The sequence below is a fragment of the Dasypus novemcinctus genome, chromosome 13 (assembly GCF_030445035.2).
Source record: "Dasypus novemcinctus isolate mDasNov1 chromosome 13, mDasNov1.1.hap2, whole genome shotgun sequence".
Lineage (NCBI taxonomy): Eukaryota > Metazoa > Chordata > Mammalia > Cingulata > Dasypodidae > Dasypus > Dasypus novemcinctus.
The window spans coordinates 111112744-111126176 of NC_080685.1; the positions used below are offsets into that span (position 1 = coordinate 111112744).

At 44.9% G+C, this 13433-nt stretch overlaps 1 protein-coding gene across 7 annotated transcripts in view; it reads right to left on the reverse strand.

Annotated features, from left to right (window-relative positions):
• The window catches only part of TP53BP2 (tumor protein p53 binding protein 2), an 87960-nt gene that overhangs the window by 11752 nt on the left and 62775 nt on the right, over nucleotides 1-13433 (reverse strand). For all 7 annotated transcript variants that reach the window (XM_058275268.2, XM_058275269.1, XM_071207765.1 and 4 more), the window contains 2 exons: nucleotides 13047-13213; nucleotides 1002-1201 (listed from right to left, as the gene is read on the reverse strand). In XM_058275268.2, the coding sequence (XP_058131251.1) occupies nucleotides 1002-1201; nucleotides 13047-13213 (367 nt within the window). The remainder of the gene's footprint in view (nucleotides 1-1001; nucleotides 1202-13046; nucleotides 13214-13433) is intronic.

Consider the following 13433-nt stretch of genomic DNA (forward strand, 5'->3'; position numbering starts at 1 on the left):
AGCCTCGAAGGCTTCTGGAATAAATCTTACCAGAAAGGCAGCAGTCAAGATGTGTAATGTCATCTATCCTACGCATGAGCTAAACGACAATGGAGAAAGCGGCGTCAGGAGGCGGGATGCTGGAAGGCGCGCAGGCTGCCAGCTCCCAACACTGGAGCCGATTCATAAGGCCAGGGGGCTAAGCGCATAGACACTCCCGGTTCACGGCCCGGAAGCCGGAGGAGCGCTTTGTGGGAAGGGACCGTGCCTGCCTGACACCTGATAGAAATGCCACTCGCTCTCTAGCAGGCACTGCTCCACCCTCGCAACAACCCTGGAGGCGGGCCTCTCCAGCTCTCCCCGCCCACTTCCTGGTTGCCAGCCAGCAGGGCTGCAGGTGGCCTCCGGTGCTGCCCGAGCCAGCACTCCTGCCCAGCGGGCCGAGACTGGGCTATGAGCAGCTCTTCCTTCCCGCAAACCCTCCTCACTTCTCACCAACAGGAGGCAGATTTTGCAAACATGTTTATCCCTGGAATTTTATCTCAATCTCTCAATTATCGTCATTTCTCTCACTTTCATGGACCCAATCTTATAAACCCACTGAACTTTAAGAAAGAGCTTCTCGCCCTCTCCCTCCCTCCACATTCTAGCCTTTCCCCTGATGACAGCAGTCCTTCATGCTAACGTAGAATTGTTGTTGGTTATGTTGTATGTGCTGGTATGAATTACAAATTTCTTCTTCTCTTGATTTTACAAAATCAAATAGCAGAGAAAGAATGAAGTCAAGAAATTTGTTTTTAATGCCCTGTTCACCTCCCACACACCCAGGTGTATCAAATACTGATTTGGACAGTTAAAATCTACTGCAAATGTCACAAACTCAATTCCCATCCCATTACCCAGTTATCTTTACTCTGTTTAACAAGGGCAGGAAGCTGCCCTGTATCTGGAAGAGCGCAGTTTTTGTAACGTTCCTCCTCTCCGACAGTCGTAAGCTCATCGTACGCGTCAGAAGAACTTACCCCCAGCAAGTTGCGTGGCACGTAGCCCTCCCGCTCGTTCAGGCGCGCCCACCACCACTCCACCTCGTCCTCGTCCTCCCGGCGGACCACGGCCATGCAGTCTCCCTCTTTCAAGGGCAGCTCGTCATCATGCTGCGGCTCGTAGTCCCAAAGCGCATAAATGACTCCTTTATTCATTATGCCCATTTTCTCCTGAACTCCTAAAATCACGACAGGAAGATACAGCACAGAATAGGTAACTCAAAGTATACCACTCTTAAGAACTTTTAACTATCTAAAAACAAATGGGAAAAAACAGAAATAGGTACATGCTACAGTGTTAGAATTACTACATTAAGGATTAAATAAATAAATTTCCATGGGGGAAGGGCAAGAGTGGAGGGCCGACAACGTACAGGGAATACACAAAAGACATGCTACATAAGCCATCAACACTAAAACAGCTCTGATAGCTCATGGCCACGTTACAGTATAACCATCTCTCAAAACTGGTTTTTCTCAGAGAACAGAAATTTTTGCAAACCCAAAAACTAAAAGCAGAACCATGCTGAGTCTAGAGTATTAAAACAAAAAAAAAGTGAATAACATGACTGTCAAATTTCAACCTACTCAAGTTTGATAACCAAGGAACTGTTTTCCCTGCAAATAAAAATACCAACCAACATACGTCTATTCCAAACTTCAAGCCCATTTCTAAGTACAGATTTGATGTTATCATAAACTCAAAATCAATGAATCAGAGACTTCCGGCAAGATGGTGGCTGAGTGAGCTTGCCTTGCCGTCTCTCCTGGGAAGAGGCAGCTGGGCACCGCTGGAGGTTCTCCGGGACCAGGCTTTTTCAGGATTTTTTCAGGGCAGGAAGTGTCTGGACATCGATTTGGTGGGAAGGTAATGGAAAGGATTGGTCTATAAGATATAATTTGGGACTTTTCAGGAGGGGGAGGCAAGATGGCAGCTGAGTAAACTTCCCGGTTACTAGCTCCTGGGGGGAATCGGCTGGGAGGCGTCGGAGACTCTTTGGGACCGGCTGTTTCGGGATTTTTCCTGGTCCGGAGGTATCTGGACATCGATTTGGAGGGAAGGTAACAGAGAGGATCCATCTGTGAAATATACACGGAGATCCCAGCTACGAGTGGAGGACTCCCTCCTTGGGTAGGCAAAGCCGAGGCAGCTAGCACTGCGGCGGGTGGCAGGCGGGAGAGCCGAGCCGCGCTGTGCCGCGGCGGGCGGCGGGCGAAGGGGCCGAGCCCAGCCGAGCCTAGCCGCGCTGCGGCGGGTGGCGGGCGGGAGAGCCGAGCCACGCTGCGCCGCGCCGGGCGGCGGGCGGGAAAGCCGAGCCCAGCTGAGCCCAGCCGAGCCGCGGCGGGAGGGGAAGCCGAGCCCAGCCGAGCCGTGGCGGGCAGCAGGCGGGGGACCCGAGCCCAGCCGGGCCCAGCCGAGACCAGCTGAGCCGCGGCGGGCGGCGGGCGGGGGACCGGGGCCCGGCTGAGCCCAGCCGAGCCCAGCCGAGCCTGGCGGCGGGGTTTCTGTTCTTTGGGTTTTTTGTTTGTTTGTTTGTTTTGTTTTCTTTATTTTTTTATTTTTTGTTATTGTTGTTGTTCTTGTTGTTTTTTTTTTTTTCAGTCCTCTCTTTCTTGTCCCCAATATTCTTCTTATACTATTTTACCTTAACAATACAATAGGTCCTACAGGAAATACTTCACATTTGCTGGGTTTCCTCACCCTCCACTGCCTCATTTCTCTGTGAATAGATTTAGCCTATCTACACTATCCCCTTTCCCCTACAACTTGATATCCTCCACCATCTGCTATCTCTCCTATATTCCATCTCCCTTTCTTTGATCCACAAAGTGTCTAACTCTTAATTTCTAATACCTTTGCTTAGTTTTCCATCTGGTATTCGTCCCTGAAACTATTACCTTTCTTTTCTCTTTCCCTCTCTCACGAAAACAATAGCCTCTTAGTACGTACCACATTCCTCCCATAATCAGTCGTCTACCTCATTATAGGTACTTTCCTACTACTATAACACTACACAATTTACATGATCTAACCTCCATCCTCCCAGAACTCATATTGTTGCTTTGTAAACATATATCACCAATACTACTTCACACTTTTTCCTTCCTTACACAATTGACTTTCCCCAGCACTAATACTTTCCTTTAAAGTGAGCTTAACTAGCAATAAGAAATTGGAATAAGAAGAACAAAGTGACAAAAAGAAGATATAACACTTACGCAAAAACAACAGCTAATTAATCTCCAAGACTAGACAAAGAAGCTAAGGAACTGATTAAACCCGTCAAGAAAAAATGTTGACAAGACAGCAACAAAAATCTACAAACCAAACCAGTAATCAGGAAAACATGGCTGAATCCAATCAACAAACTGAAAATCAGGAAGGGGGGCAGGACTTCGCACAAGCAATGAAAGATCTCAGAACATTTATCACCGACAAATTTGATGAAGTAATGAAAGAGGTTAACAGCGTGAAGACAACACTTGGAGGGTAAATTGCAGACATGCGCAAAAAAATAACAGACTCATATATCTCGAAAATAAAAAGATAAACAACCCATTTAAAAAATGGGAAAAAGATTTAAACAGACACTTCTCCAAAGAAGAAATACAAATGGCTAAAAAGCACATGAAAAAATGCTCCAAATCCCTAGCTATCAGGGAAATGCAAATCAAAACTACAATGAGATACCATCTTACTCCCATAAGATTGGCAGCCATGAAAAAAACAGTAGAATACAAATGCTGGAGAGGATGTGAAGAAAGGGGAACACTCATCCATTGCTGGTGGGAATGCAGAAGGATCCAACCATTCTGGAGGACAGTTTGGCAGTTTCTCAAAAAATTATCCATAGATTTGCCATATGACCCAGCAATACCACTGCTGGGTATATACCCATCAGATCTGAAAACAAGGACACAAACTGATATATGTACACCAATGTTCATAGCAGCATTGTTCACCATCGCCAAAAGTTGGAATCAATCCAAAAGTCCATCAACAGATGAGTGGATCAATAAAATGTGGTATATACACACAATGGAATACTACTCAGCTGTAAGAACCAATACACTACAATCGCACGTGATGACATGGATGAACCTTGAGAATCTTATGTTAAGTGAAGCAACCCAGGCATTGAAGGACAAATACTATATGACCTCAATGATATGAAATAAGTTAACTGCCTCAGAGAGCTAGAGTCTGGAAAAGTGGCTTACTGGAAATCGGGGGGTGGAGGAAGGATGTGAGTTAATGTCTGTAGGGGTGGAATCTGTGATGAGCTGGGGGTAAGTATGAGCACAAAGAAGGGACAAAATGGGGGCAAGGGGTTACCTTCAGGTGGGGTTTTCTGGGTTTGAGGGGGGCTGGGGATGGGAAGAGGGGTAATATGGTCCAAGAAATAGGTGGGAGGGAGGGGCAACATACAAACATGGGAGAGTGCCAGAGTTCGCTGAGAACTAAATGTTGAGTAAAACGTATCAAAGTATAAGTAGGAGGGTCACCTGGTTAGGACGCTCAGGGGGTATGGTCTGATGCGGGACGGACTCCGGAGGGAATAGCTGAAGGCTCATTTTGCCAAGGTGGGTTCTACCATTGGGTGGGGTGGACCCATATCCTGGGGAAGACTAATGCCATCGAATAGAGAGAACTGTATCTCTCGTGAGAAAGGACGGCTCCCAGGGCATTAGATTGGCAGGCGTTGTGAGCCCTAAGGGGAGGGGAAAATGGACGTGCAATGGATAGAACAAAGGTAAATAAGGGGGCAAAAGAGGAGTTATGTGAGAGTACACGAGGATGAATATAAAACAGCTAATATTACACCAAAAACATATAGGGGACGACAGACTAATAATGAAAACCATAAGACAAAACATAGGATAACTAGAAAATTTAGAAAACTGTACAACCTAAAGTATGGACCACATAGTAAGCACAAATGTTACCTTGTTTGAAAACTATAGTTTCGGAATCTGTACATCAGTTTCAGGAAATATGATATGAATAAGTTAAAAGATTATTGCTGTGGAAGGGAAAAGGTTTTATGGTGGATCTGGGGAAATACTGTATATTGTATATATGAATTTTGGTGATCTAAGGCTCTTCTGAAGCTGACATTATGTTGGGATTCACTTTACGGGAAGTTTTGGATCACAGAGTGGTTCAACAATGGCAGCGGAGGAATACTGATATGGGATGTTATTGACAGGATATATATGGTTGACAGGGAGTTATACAGGGCATATGCCCAGGGTATATGGTAATGTCTATATATACTCATAGTGGAAACAATTAAAAACAACAGCTGGGGGGTACTGGGCTCCTGGCTGGGGGGTCACTGTTGTGGGCCCTGGGAGAGCAGCGGCAATCCTCCAGTTGCAACGGCAAGAACCGGGAAGGAAGAAGGGCCCAACAGTGGGCTCTTGATACTAATGGCTACACTTTTGAGCCTATGCACCTGCAATAAGAACAAGGCCTAGAGTAGCATTGTGCCTGGGGGTTTCCTCCTGACAGCCTTCATGTTACTCAAATGTGGCCACTCTCACAGCCAAACTCAGCGTGTAGATGTGATGCATTCCCCCCAGCGTGGGACACGACACCCGGGGATGAGCCTCCCTGGCACCGAGGGATCACTACCACATACCAGCTGAAGAAGCAACTAGAAAATGACCTTGAATTAAAGATTCAATGCGGAACAGCAGAATATACCTGTCTACATATAATAACATGACTTCGGGAAGCGGTTTGACCTAATGTAAGGGGGAAATGGAAAGGAGAAATGAGATTATAAGGCTGTGAGTCTCTAAAAAAGAGTCTGGAGGTTGTCAGAAGGAATAGCCCTATGTACAACTGAACAGAGTCTAAGAGACAGATAAGGTAGATACAACCCCAGGTATTGGTTCTTTTGAGGGATAAAGAGACCCACGGGTTCTATGGTCATGGCAGAAGGGGTTCACTGCCATGACAGATGGCCCTTCTTTGGAGCTGGTGTTTCTGCGTGATGGAAATGGACTCAGAGGGGATCTCTTTTCACAAGTCTTGCATGCTACTTTATTGGAATTGTAGTTGGTGCTGAGTTTAAGATATATGTAGGGGATTTGAATCTCTGGACTGATAATATGACACCCAGGCCCAGAGCCTCAACAGACTTCAGCTCCTACACTTTGACTTATTGGACTTATTCCACTCAGCTAACATGGAGTTGAAGAAGGTCAACCACCACAACATGGAGCCTAGAGTGTCTACAACTAGAAGCGGGAGGAGTGCATCCAGTACCCATGTGGAATCTAAGCCCTCACTTGACATAGGTGTGCAATGGACACAACCAATCCAATGTCCACAGAGAAAATGTGGAATGGGTGTGGGAACGGTAGCCATGGGGGCTGCTGGGTGTGGGGAACGGGAGGAAGAGATGAGATGTGGAGGCGTTTTCGGGACGTGGAGTTGTCCTGGATAGTGCTTCACGGACAATTACGGGACACTGTAGATCCCCCCAGGGCCCACTGGATGGAACGTGAGAGAGTCTGGGCTATGATGTGGACCATTGACTATGGGGTGCAGTGATGCTCAGAGATGAACTTACCAGGTGCAATGGATGTATCACGATGATGGGATAGAGTGTTGCTGTGGGGGGAGTGGGGGGCGGGGGCGGTGGGGTTGAATGGGACCTCATATATTTTTTTAATGTAATTTAAAAAAATAATAATAAATAAATATTTTTTAAAAAATAAAATAAATAAAAGTTAAATACAATCAAATAAGAAAAAAAAAAATCAATGAATCAAAAGAGCAAAACAATGAGCGCCAATATATGCTGCCTTTAATTGGCACGTTTGTTTTAGCAGGAAAACTTGGGTCACCTGGTCTTAAACTGACAGTTCCTCTTAAACCATCGTGGAAGGGGTTGCAGAAGCAAAGTTCCAGAAACGAGCTGGCTCTTCTAAAGGGGATTCACCTGGGGTAAAAGCTCACAGTCCCAAGACTGTGAGAAGTCCCAGTTAGGGCACCACCTGATGCGCTTTCTCCCCAAAGTTAGCCGCCCCCTGGGGGAGCGGGTCGGCTGTCCGCGTCTGCGAGGTCCGGCCTCTCGGCAGCCGCAGGAGAGCCCAGACAGGGCTGGCGCCTGACCCGGCTCCCCACTCAGGCGGGCAGCTCCTGCCTCCCCACGTCAGCTGGGGGCTCTCAGACTCAGGGCTCACCTCTCCCGGGCCTCAGCTCTGAGCCTCCCGGGGGCTGCTCTCCTTGCGGCTCAGCTATGCGTGAACCTGCCGTCCTTTCTCTCACATGGCAGGATCAAATACGGCGGTTTTCTTTTCCTGTGTCTGTCTTTCTCTGACTCCGGTTTTGTTTTGTTTTTTAAACATTTATTTATTTATTTCCCCCCCTCACCCTCTCACCCCTGCTGTTTTTTCTGTGTCCATTTGCTGTGTGATCTTCTGTATCTACTTCTCTTTTTTGTCTTCTCATCTTTCTCCTCTAGGATTCACCAGGATTCGATCCTGGAGACCTCTGATGTGGAGAGAGGGTCCCTGTCAATCGTGCCACCTCAGCTCCTGGTCTCTGCTGCCCTTCACCTTGACTCTCCCCTTGTCTCTCTTTTGTTGCATCATCAACTTGCTATATGAATCACTTGTGCAGGCACTGGCTCACGACACAGGGATTCAGCACAAGCACTGGCTTGCTGCGAAGACATGCTTTTCTCTTCTCTTTTTTCACCAAGAGGCCCCAGAGATCGAACCAAGGTCCTCCCATATGGTACGCAGAGGTCTTATCACTTGAGCCACATCCGCTCCCCTGTCTCTTTTTATCAGACCCAGCAAGAGGGCAGAGACTCAACATGAACCGTCCCACTTACACAGTCCAATCAAAACCCAAGGTGATCTTATCAAGTAATACAATCAAAGGGTATCACACCCAGAGGAATGGGTATGTTTAAAAACATAATCTTTCTCTTTTTGGGATTCGTAAAATCTCAAACTGCCACAGAGGTGGTTCTATTTACTTATTTGCAAAGTAAAACCATCACTCATTAAGTGCAAGAGCCTTAGAAGATCTTTTGATGGTAAAAAGCCATTAATACAACAACCAGCAACATGGTGGCAGAGCAAGGAGCTCCTAGAGTCAGCTCCTGCCACAGGGCAGTTAGCAAGCACCCAGAGCTCTCTGGAGCAGCTGAAGCACCTGTCTGGGGGCTCCTGGAGGCCAGAAGAGCATCCTGCCACATCGTTGAAGGAGTGGAAGGAGGAGATGCCCATCTGCAGAGAAGACTCGAGGCCAGTACCCATCCTCCATGGAGGCACAAGCTGCCCGGGAGCTGTTCCACGGCTGGAATTGGAAGCTCCACTTTCCAGAAACAGGGGAGGAAGGGACGGTTGGGCACCAACTTCAGCTACTGAGGAGCAAATTCAGGAGCTACAGTATAATCCTGAGATCAGCTAAAGTTTGAGCCTGTCCAAGTCAGAAAGAGGCCGGGAGCCGCCATCTTAACTCCACGCCTGGCACGAGGGGAAGCGGGGGTGACTGAGGATCCCAGGGCTGGTGGGGACCGGCTTCTTTCCACCCAGGTCAGATTACAGGCCTAGCCTAGGCCCCAGCAACACCTCCGGCAGGGAGGAAGCCAGGAAATTACAGGCCATGCTGCCGAGGCTGGTGATCATCCTACTTTGGTAATACAGGCTGCCCCAAGAGCTATTCTGTGGCTGAAATTGGAAGCTCCGTTTCCCAAAAACAGGGGAGGAAGAGATGGTTGGTCACTGATTTTAGCTACTGATGAGTAAATTCAGCTGGCTAAAGTATAACCCTAAGAACAGCTTAAGTTTGAATTTGTCCAAGTTGGAAAGAGGCTGGGGGCCACCATTTTGACTCCACTCCCAGCCTGAGGGGAAGCCAGGCTGACCAAAAATCACAGTGACGGTAGACACCAGTTTCTTTCACCCAGATCGGCCTGCAGCCCTAGACTAGGCTTCAGCCCCACCTCGGGCAGGGGGGAGGCTGGCAGACCCCCCACACACACACACACACCAGCCTATCCAGGTAACTGCAGGCACCTTTGGTTAGCACAATCTGAATAACCAGAAGTCTACCGGGGCAGCTGTGGTCATCTTGGACCCACACTGCATGGACTGCTGCCCACACCTGCAGCTCCATCCCCCCCCAGGCAGGGGAGAATGGGGCATGAAGCTTCATCAGTCTCTCTGGGCAACAACAGTCTAGGCCTGCACAACTTGAATTACTCCACAGAGCTGTGACTCTGTCCCTACCCCTGGCAAAGGAGAAAGTTGGGAGAAGCTTCATCAGTTCCTAGGGCAATGAGGGCAGCTTGAGCCTCCACAGCTTAGAGCACCAACTACATCCTTGGCTCCTACTACACAACCAGCAAGGGAGAAAGGGCAGGAAGCCCTAAACTAAAGAGAAAAATTGAACACAGAATAAATATCCTAGTAATCCAGATGCCAAGACATCAACCAAAAATTACAATCCACAACAAGAAACAGGAAGCTATGGCCCAGTAAAGGAACATGAAAAGCCTCCAGATGACATAAAGGAGTTGAGACAACTAATCATGGATGTTCAAACAAATCTCCTTAATAACCTCAATGAGATGGCTAAAGAGATGAAGCATATTAAGAAGAAGAACACAAAGGAGAATTTGAAAGCATACATAGAAAGATAGCAGATCTTATGGGAATGAAAGGTGCAATAAATGAAATAAAAAATACACTGGAATCATATAATAGTAGGTTTGGGGAGGCAGAAGAAAAGGACTAATGAGTTTGAAGAAATGGCCTCTGAAAGTGAACATACAAAAGAACAGATGAAGAAAAGAATGGAAAAAATTGAACAAGTTCTCAGGGAACTAAATGACAGCAAGAGACATGCAAACATACGTGTCATGGGTGTCCCAGAAGGAGAAGAGAAGGGAAAAGGGAGAGAAAGAATATCTGAAGAAATAATGGTAGAAAATTTCCCAACCCTATTGAAGGACATAGATATCTGGGTCCAAGAAGAACAATGTACTCCTATCCAAATGAACCCGAACAGACCAACCCCAAGACACATACTCATCAGAATGTCAACTGCCAAAGAGAATTCTGAGAGCAGCAAGAGAAAAGCAATGCATAACAGATAAGGGAAACCAGATGGTTAAGTGCCAATTTCTCATCTGAAACCATGGAGGCAAGAAGACAGAGGTGTGATAGATTTAAGATACAGCAAGAGAAAAACTTCCAGCCAAGAATCTTATATCCAGCAAGATTTTCTTTAAAAAAATGAGGGTGAGTTTAGAAATTTCACAGATAAACAGAAACTGAGAGAATTTTTAACCAAGAGACCGGCTTTGCAGGAAATACCAAAGGGTATACTACAGTCTGAAAAGAAAGGACAGGAGAAAGGCTTGGAAGAGATTCTAGAAATGAAGACTTTAACAGTAAAAATAACTAAAAGTGTCTAAAAAGTGGTAAATATAAAATACAATAGACAAAATTCAAATATTTTAGAATAAACATAATGAACAAAATAAAGCACTTGTATTCAGAAAACTACAACTCATTGTTAAAAGAAATTTAAAAAGACCTAATTGGAAGAACATTGCATGCTCAAAGATTGGAAGATTAAATATCATTAAGTTGTCAATTCTACTCAAATTGATATTCAGATTCAATGCAATCCCGATAAAAATTCCAGCAGCATTTAAAAAATAAATGGATAACATGATTATCAAATTTATCTGGAAGGGTAAGGGGTCCTGAATAGCCAGAAACATCTTAAAAAGGAAAAGGAAAGTTGGAGGACTCTTACTTCTGGACTTTAAACCATATTACCTAGCTACAGTGGTTAAAACAGCATGGTACTGGCATAAAGATAGACACACAGATCAATGGAACTGAACTAATGGTTCAGAAACAGACCCTCACATCTACGGTCAAGTGATTTTTGACAAGCCTGTCAAACCCACCCAGCTTAAGCAGAACAGTCCATTACACAAATGGTACTGAAAGAACTAGTTATCCATACCCAGAAGAAGGAAAGAGGGCCCCTATCTCACACCTTGTCCAAAATTTAACTCGAAATGGATCAAAAACCTAAATATAAAAATAAGAACCATAAAGCTTCTAGAAGAGAATGTATGAAAACATCTTCAAGACCTGTGGTGGGTGGTGGACTCTTAAAGGATTAAGAGGAGGACTGAGATGCACTACTGAAGTTTAATGTCTGTAGAAATTCTAAATAACGTTACTGTAAAAGTGTGGAAATGTATAGCATGGATGGTAATACATTATAGAGGGTAACAGCTGGCTTATAAATAGGAATGTGGCTGAAAAGTGTAGTCTAGGGATGTAAATGCCATTTGAAAGAAAGCTAGAGAATAATCTAGGGACTGAATAGCACAGAAAACCAAGAGGTGGATAAGAATTGTGGTTGATGGTACAGATGTAAGTGTCCTTTGTGAGCTAGAGCAAATGTACATCACTATTGCAGGGTGGTAGGAATGTGGAGAAGCAGGGGAGAAATACAACTGGAGTGATCTATGGACTGTAGTTAAAGTAATAATGTAATATTCATGCATCTATGCCAAAGACGTACTATGTTGATAATGGGGGAGCATGGAAAAGGTGTGCCAAATGTACACTACGGACCTGGGAATAGTCTGAGATTTTATCTCTCTTTTTTTAAGATTTATTTATTTTTCATTTGTTTCTCTCCCCTCCCTCCCCCCCCTTCCCCCCACCACCGCCACCTCAGCTGTCTGTTCTGTGTCCATTTGCTACGTGTTCTTCTTTGTCTGCTTCTGTTGTTATCAGCAGCACGGGAATCTGTGTTTCTTTTTGTTGCATCATCTTGCTGCATCAGCTCTCCGTGTGTGCGGCACCATTCCTGGGCACGCTGCACTTTCTTTTGCGCTGGGCGGCTCTCCTTACGGGGCGCACTCCTTGTGCGTGGGGACCCCCTACGTGAGGGACACCCCTGCGTGGCACGGCACTCCTTGCGCGCATCAGCACTGCGCATGGGCCAGCTCCACACGAGTCAAGGAGGCCTGGGGTTTGAACCGTGGACCTCCCATGTGGTAGGTGGACACCCTATCCATTGGGCAAAATGCACTTCCCAAGATATTATCTCTTAATCTGTAACAATGTTCTACCATGATGTGGTGTGTTGATAGAGGGGTGCTGTATAGGAATTCTGCACGTGTGATTTTTATAAGTTTACAACTTTTGTCAAAAAAATATATTAAGAAAAAAATAGAGTGGGAGTTGAGGCAAAAATACACAAAATGTAAGATAAGGACTACAGTTAGTAGTAACTTTTTGACACTACTCCTTCATAATTTATAATAAATGTCTTATAACAACGCGTGGTGTTGGTGTGGGCTATGTATGGGATCCTGTATGAAGTTATGCATGTTTGCTTTGTACAGTCACAACTTTTACTAAACACTTATTGTTTATGTATGTTCATATATAAATGATATAGTAGTAGTAGTAAAATAATAGTAATAGGTTTGGTTGGGGGGAAAATACACCAAATGTAAGATACTTTGGTTAGTAATAATATTTTAAAGATACTTGTTAATTATTAAAAATGTTTCACAACAATGCAAGGTATTGGTGGTAGGGTGAGGTATAAGAGCCCTATATGATGTTATATATGTTTGTTTCGTAAGTTTGCAACTATTACTATACACTTGTTTATGTATGAGTGACATATTTCATAACTTTTTTAAAATGCAAAAAATAAAAAAAAAAACATATTAAGTAAAAAAAAGAAAAAAAAGGCCATTAACACCACTAGGTCAGATGATGCATCACTGTTTTTTATAGCTGAAGACGTCCCTATAAATAGCTGTTCCTCAAGGATGCACACAAAGCTGCATTTATATTTGTGGCTGAAATTGCTCTATTTTCAATGCACAGAACTATATACAACACAAAAGATTTTTTCCAAAAACAAAATACTTAAATTATACCCTAGGTATCAGGTGACCTGATGAAGTACTCGGCACGCTCAATGCTAACACTACATACCATAAAGAAACTGAGAGCACTGTGTGTAGCCTTCCTCCATCTCCTCGCACTTATCCGCAGCAGTCTGCATGTCGCTGTAGGTCATGGCAAACACGGCCGCTCCAGACTCCACCAAAAACTTGCACACTTGAACATTGTTACACGAGGCTGCACAGTGTAAGGGAGTCCTGCAAATAAAACACATCAAGGGCTAGCAAGGTTTTCCTAACTGAATGAAACCTACTCTGCTAAGATATCTGTAAAGGAAATTCTTTCTTGAGTCTACCACCTAGGAAGTCCCTTCTTCTGAAAACTTCTTAAACAACGATAATAATTTAAAAAAGCAAAAGTTAAACACAGAATTGAACCCATCAAACCAGCTACAAAGGAAAATGTTACACAGTACTG